General features: G+C 46.7%; 1 protein-coding gene across 2 annotated transcripts; it reads right to left on the bottom strand.

Annotated features, from left to right (window-relative positions):
- Positions 1-3,522: 3,522 nt before the first annotated feature.
- Positions 3,523-13,452, bottom strand: LOC148118396 (uncharacterized). 2 transcript variants are annotated; one of them, XR_015735967.1, is made up of 5 exons: positions 13,335-13,452; positions 8,112-9,499; positions 7,528-7,725; positions 5,100-5,488; positions 3,523-3,788 (listed from the first exon to the last, which is right to left on the bottom strand). XR_015735967.1 is itself a non-coding variant. In XM_087900347.1 (3 exons), the coding sequence occupies exons 2-3, from the start codon at positions 9,455-9,457 to the stop codon at positions 7,692-7,694; spliced, it is 1,380 nt and encodes a 459-aa protein (XP_087756473.1). In that variant the 5' UTR covers positions 9,458-9,499; positions 13,335-13,452; the 3' UTR covers positions 5,731-7,691. The 2 variants fall into 2 exon arrangements, 1 of the variants encoding a protein (XP_087756473.1); XM_087900347.1 differs by lacking the exons at positions 3,523-3,788; positions 5,100-5,488 and having other exon boundaries at positions 5,731-7,725.
- Positions 13,453-13,661: the final 209 nt, after the last annotated feature.

Consider the following 13,661-nt stretch of genomic DNA (forward strand, 5'->3'; position numbering starts at 1 on the left):
CCATAGTTTAACAAGGCTCTGTTTAATCTGGAATCAATCTGTCCATGGTGTGTAGGCTGTAGGAGATTCCTGCCCTCTCCTCTCAGTGCTCTCAGGGTCCTGGGAACACAGGACTAAGGACGAGTAGTGGACCCTTCCTGAGTCTGGCTCAGAGAAAATGGACACAGGACTCCGTTTATTCCACATGCAGAATTGCTCTTTCCATGCTGAGGCTAGGGGAGTTACTGGATCAACATGTCTACATGAGGATACCTTGTCATTGTTAGGCGATGATGGAGAATTCTTCATGACAGCCAGTAATGTATGTGCCTCACCTGCCCCAGGCTTGGCAGGACACCACACCATTGTGACACAACAGGCCTCCTAGGAAGGGGACCAGACTCATTCGGTTGCCACTGAGATGATACCTGTTGCTTTGTGTTTGCTGAGAATTTCCTGGTTAGCGTAGGTCATGTGAGTTACAATGTAGAAGTGCATTGTTTCTGGTTCCTTCTGGTTGACTGTGTACAGATCTGTTTTATGATTTAGTTAGATGTTTCATAGTGCATGGATCCTAAACTCTAGTCAGATAAAAAAGATTCTGACTCAAGCAGACAAACTTGTGACGACTGGGAACATGGAATCCATGCTCAACTGGCTGCTGCACTCACAGATTCATCTTGACAAGTTGCTGAAAACTTTCCAAACATGATTTGGGGTGTGTGTGTGCATGTGTGTGTTATCTATGTGTTAATTTCTATGTAGTTGTTCTTGGATCCAGAATTCAACTCATGGTTCTGTTCTTGCTGGCCTTCCAGTGTAAATTTAGAGAAACTGTCTCCCACCAGTTCTGGAGCTCATCGCTTCTCCTAGACTCCATCCTGAGGCTCTCAAGAGTAGGGATCACCACTGTGTGCTAGTGCTGCCGACTTTATATGCGGGTGCTGGGACACAAATGTAGGTCCCATTGTTGTCTGACAAGTACTCTGCCAACCGAGGAATCCCCCCAACACAATCCCTAGTTCCGCTTTCTTAGTCCCTATGTTCGCCATGATTGTCACTCTCTGTGGCTCTCACGAGCTGAATGTTCCTCAGAAGGTGGAAGCTCATATCCCATTCCCCAGGACAGAGGTTATGTGGTGTCTGTTCATCTGTGTCGATGAGACTTTCGTCTCTGCCCTGACAGAGATGATGACCCAAGATGGAGAACACTAAGCAGTTTTCTGCCTGTTGGTCAGAACCGTCATCAGGTCCTAGAGGTTTGGCTGTGTAGAGTCAGCCCATCTCCTAGCCTCATTTCTACCAGGGACTGTCTCTTCTGAGGCTCTCACTGGCTCTGTCCCTAGTCTCTTTGAGCTTTGGGAACTGAAGGTGATCATGGTGTCTATTGATACTTCTCATCCTGTGATACCATTTCTTTAGTTTCTGACACCTTTCTCAGTGTGAATATCTGCTAAGAGGGACCCAAGCTACACAACATGAGTTGAGAGCATCCACACTAATTCTAAGTCCAGAGGAGATTCTCCTTCCACTTCCAGACGCCAGGTCTTTCTGTGGAATAGCCCTTCTGCACACTGTGAATATGTACTCTTTTTATTGTTTGATAATAAAGCTGATTTGGCCTGCAGCAGGGGAGAATAAGGGTGCAGGTTTGGGGAAGCCAAACAGAGGTACAGAGAGAAAAAAAGGCGGAGTCGTAAGACAAGAGCCAGCTGCCTGAGAAACAAGACAACAGGGAACCGGTAAAGCCACAGCCACATGGCGATACATAGATTAATAGAAACAGGTTAATTTAAATGTAAGAGATATTTAGTAATAAGCTTGAACTATAGGCCAAAATTCTGTACTCAATATAACAATATGAGGGATTATTTCAAAGCTGCTGCTGGATGGTACAGTCCAGAGAAACCTCTGTTTCCAACCCCTCCATGAAATTTGTAAAATGGTTTCAGGATCACCTTAGAAAGGTTGCTCCAGCATGCTACAGTATCTGATACAGATTTGTAGCACTGGACAGATGCAGAGGGAGGCCAATACCTGTAATGTCAGTACTTGGCAGTAGAGAGAACAAGTAGATGTTTGAGGTCACCATTAGAGATACGTAGGGCCTTCACTGAACTGCAGAATGAGCCGCTAACCCTGTCTCAAAGAATCAAAAATCAAAATAGGTTGAGACACACCAATCAGTCCACAAAAGTTTAATTGATCTTTTGATTCTCTCTCTCTCTCTCTCTTTCTCTGTGTGTGTGTGTCTGTTTCTTCTCACACATATACAGATGCACTTGTGTCTGTGTGTACACATACATTCATTTGGTGTATGTGCATGTGGAAGCCAAAGGGGAACCTCAGTGTTTGTTCCTCAGACACACTTTTTTTTTTTCGATGCAGGGTCACTTGACAGCGAGACCCAGTAATCAGCAGATGGCTGCCTTGCCGGTGGTGGGATTCCAAGCACATGTCACCATTCCTGTTTGTCATACAGGGACATGGAAGTCAGGCCTCATGCTTGCCTACCAAGCAGTGTACAGACTCAAGATTCCTTTGTTTTTTTCGGGGGAGGGGGATTTTGATTCTTCAAGAAAAGGGTTCTCTATGTAACAGCTCTGATGTCCTGGAACAGCTCTGTGAACATGGCTGATCTTGAACTCACAGAGATCCTCCTGCCTCTGCCTCTTGAGTATGCTTCCTTAGCTTTGGTTTTCATGTTTTCCCTAGTTGTTCTGATGTCATTTTGTGCCTCTGAATTTCCTAAGGCAGACATTTGCTGATGGCTGGACAGCTGAGCAGGGACATCTGAATTGAGGCGCGTTCTCTGCCTCTTTTAGTTGAATTGACCTATAAACATTTTCCTCTGTGGTTGGCAGCTCTACATCCCTTGATGTCTCCTTTTCATTTGCCCATCACAGAAAATGTTTGTTTTGTTCCCACAAATGAGAACCCTGTGACCATGTGACCCCGAGCCCAGAAGGCCTTCCTAGCTCCTTCCTGGACTGCTCATGTCAATGCAATCAAAGCATCAGGTTGCGGAGTGGTGGTGGCACATGCCTTTAATCCAGTACTCGGGAGGCAGAGGCAGGCCAGCCTGCTCTACAGAGCAAGTTCCTAAAGGTACAGAGAAATACTGTCTCCCTTTAAACAACAACATCCACAATAATAACAACAACTACAACAACAACAACAAAACAAAACAAACAGCATTGGGTGTCTCTGTGGCCATGCTGTAGACTTGACATGTCTGTGGGTGTCAGAAACAGTTACCAGTAAGGCATAGGTATCCTGACACACGAGTTGCTACAAGTACGGTTGCTCTGTCAGGTAGCCTGGGTTAACACTTCCCAGGTGATCTCCATAATGGCAAAGAAAGAATCAGAACAATATTAGCATATTGTAATCTTTTTAGGATGGCGACTTCCTGTCTGGAAGTCATGTGACCACCTTCCGTGTGGCCAGGTATGAGCTGGCCTGTAAGTCTGGCTGCCATACAATGTAGGGCCTGTATAATATTGCCCCACAGGTCAGGATAAAAATCAAGTCAGCGTTGAATAAAGTAAATAATAAACAGAGGAATTTATTTATTGAATAATGAAATAATAAACAGAGGAATGTCTATGTCAGGCCTTGAAATGTTCTTTCAACTCAGAGTGGAACATAGTTCTCATGTGCCAAGTAAAGCGAAAAGGTCGCAGTGGGAAAGGCTTCCACACAAGCTAAGGATGCCATTCTGTTGCCGTCCCACAGAGGCAGCTTACAACAGGTTACCCCGCTGGTCTTCATAGGTTCAAGTGACCCGTGATTTTCAGCAGACTTATCTGAGGAGACAAAAATGAAGTTGAAACCTTTCGCTAGAATGCTGTGGACAAAATCACAGTTATCGCAGGTTGAGAAATCGATCCCACACATAAGAACAATCATTTATGAAAGATGAAGTCTTCACCCATGTTTCTATTTTCTTCATGCCTCCCATCTTTTGTGTGTGTGTTCATATGTGTCTTCTGGAGCACTGCCTGTGTCCACTCCCGTGTGAGCAGGAGTGGTCTCAAGTGTCATACTTGCTTCCTGAGACACTCTCCTTGAACCTGTGACTTGTCAGTAACTCTAGATCACCTGTACAAGGATGAAAAGGGGACTTCTCCCTTCCACCTCCATAGAAGTAGGATGATGCGCTCCCACTGGCCTTTAAGGCTTTTATGTGGCAACTGGTTCTAAGCCCACGCCCTCACGTTTGAAGAGCGAGCACTTGGGGGAGTGAGTTATTCCTGTCACTAGGAGGGCAATTTGATGGCTATGTTCTCATCTCATGATATCTCTCAGGAGCCCTAATGTTGTCAACGGAACAAATGAATAATTGACCCTGTGTGGTGGTCAATCCCCTGTTAGAGCTCTGTATGGAAAGCAAGAAAAGCTTGTGGTTGGATGTGTTCACAAGTGCCTGCAAGCTAAGGAAGACCAAAGGCTATTATCCATTTCCTGCCATGGTGAGCAGCCTGGGGATCAGGAAGTTTGGCTAAAAAGCAAAAACAACAACAACAACAACAAAAAGGTTTCTTGACTTGTGTGAAAATGAGCGGTGTGGATTTGCTGTCTGAATGGGGCAGAGAAGCCACCATATGCTTTCCTGAGGGAAGACCGAAGGGCAGATGAGGCTGGTGCCTTCAAGTCTTTGAAAGGAAGTGCCCTGGCTTTATTGGATGGTGTCCCTAATGGATTCTGTAACCTTGTCTGTCAGGGACAGATTTCTTTCACATTGTCCCTGGCTAGACAGTCGTTGCTTGGGGAGAGCTGACCAGACATGTGTGTCCCATTCTAACCTTCCATGGTGCTCAGCCTGAATTCTCTGGCCACCTGCCCACCTGCCCCCCATTCAGCTTCACCACGACAGGAGACAGATCATGATGTCAGAGTCACACAGAGTTTGCTATTCCCCCTGCTTTCCAAAGGCTCATGAGAAAGCTGTGAAGATCATCCTTTGCTTGATTAGATGGCTTTCCCAACACCAGGAGCTGATTGACAGGGCACTCCCTAAACTCCATGGTGCCCTACGCTATTCCAGGACTTATGTTCACATTGACTACTGTGTCTGATAGTCAGGGGCTGGAAGACACTAACGCTGAATGCCCCACCTTTTTCAGCAAGTTGGCAGAGAGGCTGTGGCATGGGTTGGTTGACGGGCTGCCACTGTGGTCAGACTTCCGTTGTCACATAAGGCAGAACACTGCTGGTTTTGTATGTTGTGTCTCCCAATGAGGATTGAGGGGTGTGCCTGTTGTTTGTTCTTTTTCTGAGACTATCTAGCCCATTCTGACCGTGTGAGGTGGTTCCAAAATCCAACTGGGTGCAAAGAGCCAAACAAGGTTCCTCTAGGTGAGGGACTCCATAAAAGAATCTTCATTATGGATAAAACTGGAGTGCAAGCGTCTCTTCTGTCTTCCAGACATCTGTATGGAAGTGCAGGTTTGCAACTTTCAAGAGAGACAGTGGTGTCTTCTGCTCTCTGAGAGAGCAAGGAGAGCTGAAAAGTGGGGACAGCGACAGTCAGAACTCAGGGCGATGCCACCCAAGAGTGTTTCCTCTCCCCATCCTGGTTAATATGTGGCTTAGGTTGAATGAGAATGGCCCCCATGGATGAACATGTTTGGATATGGAACAGGAGGTATGGCCTGGAAGGAGGAAGTGTCAGTAGGGGTCACAGAGCTTTAGGGATTCTACAGCCAAACCCATCCATTCTCTCCTCTCTCCTCTCTCTCCTCTCTCTCCTCTCTCTCTCTCTCTCTCTCTCTCTCTCTCTCTCTCTCTCTGTGTGTGTGTGTGTGTGTGTGTATGTGTGTGTGTGTCGCTTGAGAATCAGTGTCAGCTATCACCTCCAGCTCCAATGCCATGACTGTCTGCCTATTGCTAGATTCCCATCAGGGTGGTCATGTCCTGTCCCCCTCTGCAACTGTGGACCCCTAAATAACATGCTTTCTCGCTTAAGTGACCTTGGCCACAGTGCTTTGACAGCAGAATGGGCAAATTCAGTAAGTGAATGCTAGAATAGGTATCTGTCTGCACCAAGGTCTTATCTCAAAGGGCCTAGGGTATCTGGCAAATGATTCATGACACAGGGAGACAAGTGTCAAGCCCTCCTCAAGATGACCTGCTGACCCACTGCTCCATCAACACTAGAGTTCGGCACTGTAGGCTGCCACAGAGACTGTGTGTGCAAGCTGTGCTCAGCGGTGGCTGAGGAAGTAGACTGCTGTTTGCTAAGCTGATGCAACACCCACATTCAGAAAAACCAATGCCAGCATTCTCAGCAGACATAAGAAAGCCCGATTCATTGGTGGATTCCGTTAAGATCAGGCTTCAGAAACTCATCTTCCACACAGAGACATTCAGAGAACTCAAACTAATTCATCACTTCAGCGCTTCTCAATCTGTGGGTCTCAACCTCTTTAGGGATTGAATGAGCCTTTCACAGGCTCACCTAAGATCAGAAACAGGAGCAAAGGTAACTGTTTTTTTGGGGGTCTCCACAACATAAGGAACTGTATTAAGGTTGCAGCATTAGGAATATTGAGAACCACTGATTCAAATAATCCCCTCAGACAAGAACCCTGGATTCCCTGTCAGCTGGGAAGCTCTCGCTGACACAGAGCTGTTCACAATCTGCATGGTGACCATGAGAATTCTGCAGACACCTCACTCAGCAAGAATGTACACAATAACACTGGCTGATACCTTGTAGCTCCATGACAGTGACTGTTTTCCCCAATCTAGACCCTGGATGTCATCACTGGACACAAAGCCGGCCAAGGACGCAGGCCTTGTCCAGCAGTGATGTTCCACAGTCCTCTCAAGTCCTAGTTACCTTTTCACAGTACCCAAAAAAGTCCTGTAATTTTAGTCAATCAGTGGGAAAGAATCATTCACTAGGATAAATATACTACCACAGTTTCTAAACTTCTGGAACATGGGAAGGGCAGCATGGACCCTGGTGGCAGGAGGCTGTGAAGAAAAGGACGCAGACGCTACCAGATCAGCCTGTGGTTGGATAGAGCATGAAGAGGAGGCTCCTGGGAAGGGGTTGGCTTGAACCCCCTAGGGAGGCATGGTCTTCTGCTCCTGGGCACCCATGCCCTGCACCCCATATATCTCTTCTCCAGGGAGTTTCTCCCGATCAGCCCACCCAAGGTCCCTGTTCCTGCCCTACCTGCTCATCTCTTTTTTTCTCTGCTGCCTGACTGGAACTGGAATTTCCTATGGGCAGACCCCTCCCCTTCCCCAGCGTCATGCCCTGTCCCCCTCACTGTCTTACTGATTTTCTTCTCTCTTGCCTTGTCCCACAGACCCCTCTCCTCCTCTCTGCCCTGTACATGGAGTTCTTTACAGCTGTTTATCAATAAGGATCTTCAAAAATTATGGGATGATTTGATGAAGACCCCATATCGTGTGGAACATGAAGTTGCATAACGTGGATTGCAGAAGTCGGACGGCTGGCTTTTTAAAACAGGGTGGCCGTGTGTCTGACTTCTGTGTCCAGCCATAGTGCTGGGACAAGTATGAGCTTACCTTGCGGGAGCTAACAGCTCCCACTGCAGGGAGAGGAGGGATAGAGAGCTAGCCTTGTGTCACAAGGCGTGATGACTTCAGGTATATGGCTCTCAAATGTTCTGTTCCGGCCTGGCCCCCTCTTGTGGCTGGTAGGCCACACCAGGCCGAACAGCAGCCATGGTTTACGAACCATGGCCCCAGGCCTGTTCTTCAGACCTTGAAAGGAGACACAAGCAAAGGACTCTGTTAGTGACTCTGACACAGGCAGGACTCACCACTGGGCTAGCCTGTTGTCCCACAGCTCTCTATATGATTCCTCTTGCCTAACCTGATCTCCCTTCCCAAAGCCCAAACCCCTCTCCTTCCCTCCGCTGCCCCTGGTTGCATCCTCTGCTTGTCTGCTTCAGGCTCAACTTCCCCCAAATCCATATAAAGGGGTAGAGTGGGAAAGCTCCTTCTAGGGTCACAGATATTAGGGTTCATGTCCTATAACTGGTGCAGCATATCCTTGGCAAAAGCCAAGATCAAATACACAAGAAATCACTGGGCTTGTCTACCCGGTCTCACTGGGACTCCATTTCCCACCTCTCCCTGTCCCTCACCTGGGGGTTGGGGCTCCTTCCGTTGGGGTGAGGAGGCAACAGAAGAAACAGCAGCACAGACGACGGATTTGCCTCCTCACCCCTTTAAGGCGCCATCTCTTCTTTCTGTCAGGGTTCTGGTTTTCAGCATGCAAGTTGTCTTCACGGTCCACATTTGGGCTAGGCGGGGTGCCCACGGATTCTTCATATTCCTCCCTCTGGCTCAGGAGAGGGTGCAGGGACTCCTCACTCTCCCAGGGGGGGCCAGGGATAATGATGACTTTGGGATATAGACATGGGGGCACAGGACCACCAAATGTTACATCATTCTCTGTGCCCTGGCTTGGGCCATCACCTATGGTGCCCTCATTCTCCCTGCTGAGGCCAGTGCCCCTGGTGACGTCGGGGTCTTCACTATGGCTCAGGGGATCACGATAGGTTATATCCATTTCTATGTCTTTGCTTGGGCCATGGCCAGTGGTGTTCTCAATATCCCTGCTGGGACCAGTGCCCTCAGTCACCTCAGGGTCTTCCCTGTGGCTCAGGGGATCACAATAGGTTATATCCATTTCTATGTCTTTGCTTGGGCCATGGCCTAGGGTGTTCTCAGTATCCCTGCCGGGACCAGTGCCCCTGGTGATGTCAGGGTCTTCCCTGTGGCTCAGGGGATCACAATAGGTTACATTAATATCTATGTCCCGGCTTGGGCCATGGCCAGTGGTGTTCTCAATATCCCTGCTGGGGCCAGTGCCCTCAGTCACCTCAGGGTCTTCCCTGTGGCTCAGGGGATCACAATATGTTATATCCGTTTCTATGTCTTTGCTTGGGCCATGGCCTAGGGTGTTCTCAGTATCCCTGCCGGGACTAGTGCCCCTGGTGATGTCAGGGTCTTCCCTGTGGCTCAGGGGATCACAATAGGTTACATTAATATCTATGTCCCGGCTTGGGCCATGGCCAGTGGTGTTCTCAATATCCCTGCCGGGGCCAGTGCCCTCGGTCACCTCAGGGACTTCACTCTGGCTCAAGGGATCACAATCTGTTACATCAATTTTTATGCCCTCTCTTGGGCCATCACCTATGGTACCCTCATTCTCCCTGCTGAGGCCAGTGCCCTTCATGACCTCAGGGTCTTCAGTGTGACTTGGGGGATCACGATGGATGGTGATGCTGCCCTTCTCCTGCACCTCAGCCTCTCCGCTGTCATCCTCCATGTCTAAATCCTCCATGCAGGAGAAGTAGTCCTCCTCTGACTCACTGTCAAGATCAGTTTCATTCGAGTTAGTACTCTCCATCTCCTCAGAATAAATCTTTGAGGCCTGCAAAACCGGCCAGCTCTTATGCCACAGTATTCCACTTTCCTCCTCCATGACCCCCACCCTTAAGGTGGGGGATGGGACCACCACAAGATCCTAGAAGGAAAAAGACAAAAGCGGTCTAGTAGAGAAGTTATTGCTCCAAATGTCTAAATCATGAAAGTCATCAATAAATTAGCTACCTCAACCCTCCTAATGACACATCTTAGGGTCAGAGGTTAAAAAGAGAATAAATGTCAACCCAAACCCCAAAGCAATTATGAGAAAGCATAAGAAAGAGCAGAGACGAAATAAGTGGTCTCTTAGAGTTTGAATCAGAGACCAAAGAAACAAGGATCTGGTGATTTGAAAGGATGAAGTCTGACAAACCCTTGACCTGCATCACCCAGAGAGAAGATTCAAACTCTTGAAATGTGAGACAAGACATAAAGTATGAAGGAAGGACAAGTAGGACCTAGGGAGCCCTGTGTGTGTGTGATGTGAACTGACTCTAGAGAGTTGATACTCCTGAAAGCAAGAGATTTCTTGAATCATATAAGAGACACTAACATTGATAAGATGTTATTAAACCTACATAGCACTTGTTGCCTTCCAGCTAATCCACCCCGGGCATGAGGATCAATTCCAGATGTTATAAAACAATGTGATCAATTTAGGGATGAGATGGAAAGAGAAACAGAACTTCTGTTAGCAAGGACATCCCAGGACCAACAGAGTGCATGATGGGTCTTTCCTGACAATGGAGACCAGTGCTCCCCGGGAAGCATCAAAAAGAGACGAAGAAAGGTCATTGCAAATATAGTCTTGAAAGCCAGAATAACCCTGAGGCTGAACCCATAACAACAACAACCACAACACACACACACACACACACACACACACACACACACACAAACACACACACAGAGGATTAAGTGTACTCCAGTGTCCTTGACCAATATCCACTTGTACATCTGTTATCAGATTCCTTGCTTCTTCACACAAATTCAAACAATCCATGACAGCTAGGATGTTTCCTATTCACAGAGAGTTTAACAGGGAATCCTAGGACAATTCTATGGGGAAACTAACAAGCATGTAAGGAGATCAAGTGAAGAGGTCCATCAAGTATTGTTATTCTCTGAAGAAGAAATAGACATGAGGTTCACACTGCAAAACCCTCCTCCCAGTTCCAGAGAAATGGTGAATAGAGCTGTGGATAAGTAGCTCAAACCTTAGTTGAAATGGGGGACTTTGGGGCACACACCAGGGGCAGCTGTAATGTCACAGAGCAGATGAAAAGGATCCCAGGTCATTGTATACATCTATAGAAGTATTCCTTATTTCATACAGATAAGGTTTAAAATAAGAAAAAAATGAAACCAAAGTAAAATGTGGCAAAAAATATTTAAATGGAACAATTAAGCAAAATGAACACATAAGCAGAAATCTGTGCCTCAACAAAAAGCACTGCGTGTATTTATCAAAAAGAACAACTGAACACATAATCCAGCCAACAAAGAGGAAATCTCCCAATGTCAAGGTTCAAGAGATTAGGAGATTCCAGTTTATGAGGTCAAGTATAGAAGTCTGGCTGCTCTCTATCCAACAAGAGTTTCTCTGCAGCATCAAGACAAACCGCAGTCTGCGGCAGGGCTTTATAAGAAGAGATTTTGATAACTTCTCACAAAGGCCTTTTGTGATGTCACAGTAAGGAATGGACCAGTAACAGCAAAAAGACCAAAAGATGATTCTCTACCCTGCTCCAGGGACTACATAACTTTTGTCAAGGCTGTGAGCAAATCCCCAACAAAATACAGCTTAAATGACAAAGGGTAACCCTCTCTCAGGCTCTCAGGGGACAGGGAGGGATGGCAGATGAGGAGCTGGGGACTTGGGAAGATAGATCTAAAGCAGTTGGGTACATGACTTTGGCTGGTCCCTGGTGTATCCAGTCACTCAATTCCTCCTGATGCCCTGGGCTTTTATGACTTCCCCAAACTGCATCAAACTGCACCTCCTGCTAGATCCCAGGCATTCAGACACATGAGAAGGTGTGAGTACCTCCCTATCAAACCTGAGCAGGACACTTTGACTTTAAGAACATAGTAATCAGGTATCACAGTAACAAGGTAACAAGTGATATAGTAACAAGGTGGACAGACTCAGCAACTCTATGCTGACCTTTGCTAGGGACACGGATATGGACTAGTTAGAGAATGAACCTATTGTTTTCCCCAATGCCCTTTGCACTAGGATGCTAAAGTTCTCTAAGTATTCTGATGACTACAGACATTGTCTCCACACTTCGCACCTTCAGTTCCTTTATCTAAAACTCATATAGACGGTCATCTAAAGGATGCTAGCCCTCCCCGACACTGGGATGCTGTGATGAAATGGAGTGTACCTCATGGTACACATGACATGTTTTTGGGTTTTTTTTGCCGGGTGTTGGGGTGCAACATAGCAAGTGTGGAAGATAGTTACCAGGGTAGATGAGCATTTAAGTGCTCCAAAGGATCTGTGAGATAAAAGATGGCACAGGTAGATGTGATAAACCTTCACATGGGGATGGAAGAGATGACTTTAAAGCTTGTCCATACTAATAAACTTTGAAAACCAGAAGTATTAAATTTAAAGAATGTCAAGGAATCATGCTAAAGAATAGATATACAGGACTAGTAAAGAGAAACTGAATGAAAAGCACAAATTAAGTCAAGAACCACCTCAGCGACAGAAATCAAAACCAGAAAACTGGGAAGCAAACTCACTGTTTTGATGTCAAAGCAAATGAACAGCATCAGTTTTCGTAGATCAGTAATAGCAAGGTTTATGTGAATCAATGCATTAGTTCAACAACTCTTCAGCTAACCAAGCTACATACAGTTTCTCTGCAGAGCAAGAAGCCCCAACCCCAGCCAGGGCCTCATGTGGGCCGAGTCTGCAACTCCTCATAATGGCTCCAGTGAGTGAGGTCATGCTGGAAATGAACCAAAAAAAACCCACTTCACCTTCTGTCTCCCAGGACTGCATGGTTGTCTCACTGCCATGACCAATTCCCTGAGAAGCAGCAACATTTGCTCCATAGGTTGTGCTATGGCTCAGACTCTCAGAGGACAGGGAATCCATGTCTGGGGACTTGGGAAGATGGGTCTGAAGCAGCTGCTTACATGACTTTGTCATGTCCTGTTGCCTCTAATGACTCAATTCCCCCTGCTGGGTTCCACCACCATGGGGCATTACAATGTTCAGAACAGCACCCCCAGTTAGAGACCAGAAATCCAGAGAATTGAGGAGGTGTGAAACCTCTCCCACACAAACCTTGAGGACATTTGGACTTTAATAACAGCAGCAGTACCAACAAGAGTGGACTCAGGTGGCTTTGGGCTAGCCTGGGTTAGAGACAGGCTATGGACTAGATAGTGAACACAGGCTTCTTCAAGGTCCTTTTCCCTCAGACCCTCAAATTCTCTGATGACTCCAACTACTGCAGCCCTCTTCCTCTCCACCCTCAGGACACTCAGTTCCTTTCACTTAAACTCATAGTTTTTAACACTGAAAGGATGATGGCCTGTCTGTGACACTGCCAGGCCACCAGGAAACTGTCGACCCTCATACTTTCCAGAGTGTGTTCTGTTTAATGAGTGGCATGGTGGGCAGGAGAAAAGTCTTAACATGGTAAGGGGATTTATAACCACAGGGAAATGGCGGGGAAAGTAACAAGGCAGGTGGGTATGCTCCGAGTGCACGACCAAATCCCTTATCTTTTACAGCTAACTTAACAAAAGTTAGGTAAAGAAATAAACCAGTGTATGAAATGTCAAAGATGAATGTGTAGAGAATAACAGAAAATGGTTGATGAGGAAATAAACTGAAGCAGGCACAAACTAAATCTAAACCAAGTCAGTCAAAATTCAGACACAAACCCGCCCCCACTAGCAAGCACACTCACGATGTTCAGGTCAGTGGTGATCACAGATGTTCACTTCCAAAGATGCACAATAAAAATCAAAATCTATAAAAATCACAGTATTGAGTCAATCAGTGGTTCCTCTGCAGCCAACCAAGGGTTTCACTGCAGCCTAAGAACAAGGTCTAGGCCCAGGGGGTGCCTAATATAGGTGGGTCTCTCTCATTCATCACAATGGTTCCTTGTGAGGTCACGGAGCCATGCACCAATCACAGTTGACCAGAAGCCAGCATAGCTTTGGAGTTCTTTGCTCATGGCTCCTCCCACATCAATGCCAAGTCTCAGTGTAAGACTCAGGCTTGCAGAGGA

The sequence above is a fragment of the Myodes glareolus genome, chromosome 22 (assembly GCF_982192425.1).
Source record: "Myodes glareolus chromosome 22, mMyoGla1.1, whole genome shotgun sequence".
Lineage (NCBI taxonomy): Eukaryota > Metazoa > Chordata > Mammalia > Rodentia > Cricetidae > Myodes > Myodes glareolus.

Coding starts and splice junctions, on each gene's coding strand:
- LOC148118396 (XM_087900347.1), bottom strand. CDS start 9,457: ATGGAGGAGGAAAGTGGAATACTGTGGCATAAGAGCTGGCCGGTTTTG. Junction 7,726..8,111: donor GAAGGAGCCCCAACCCCCAG/GTGAGGGACAGG, acceptor TCTCCTTTCAAG/GTCTGAAGAACAGGCCTGGG.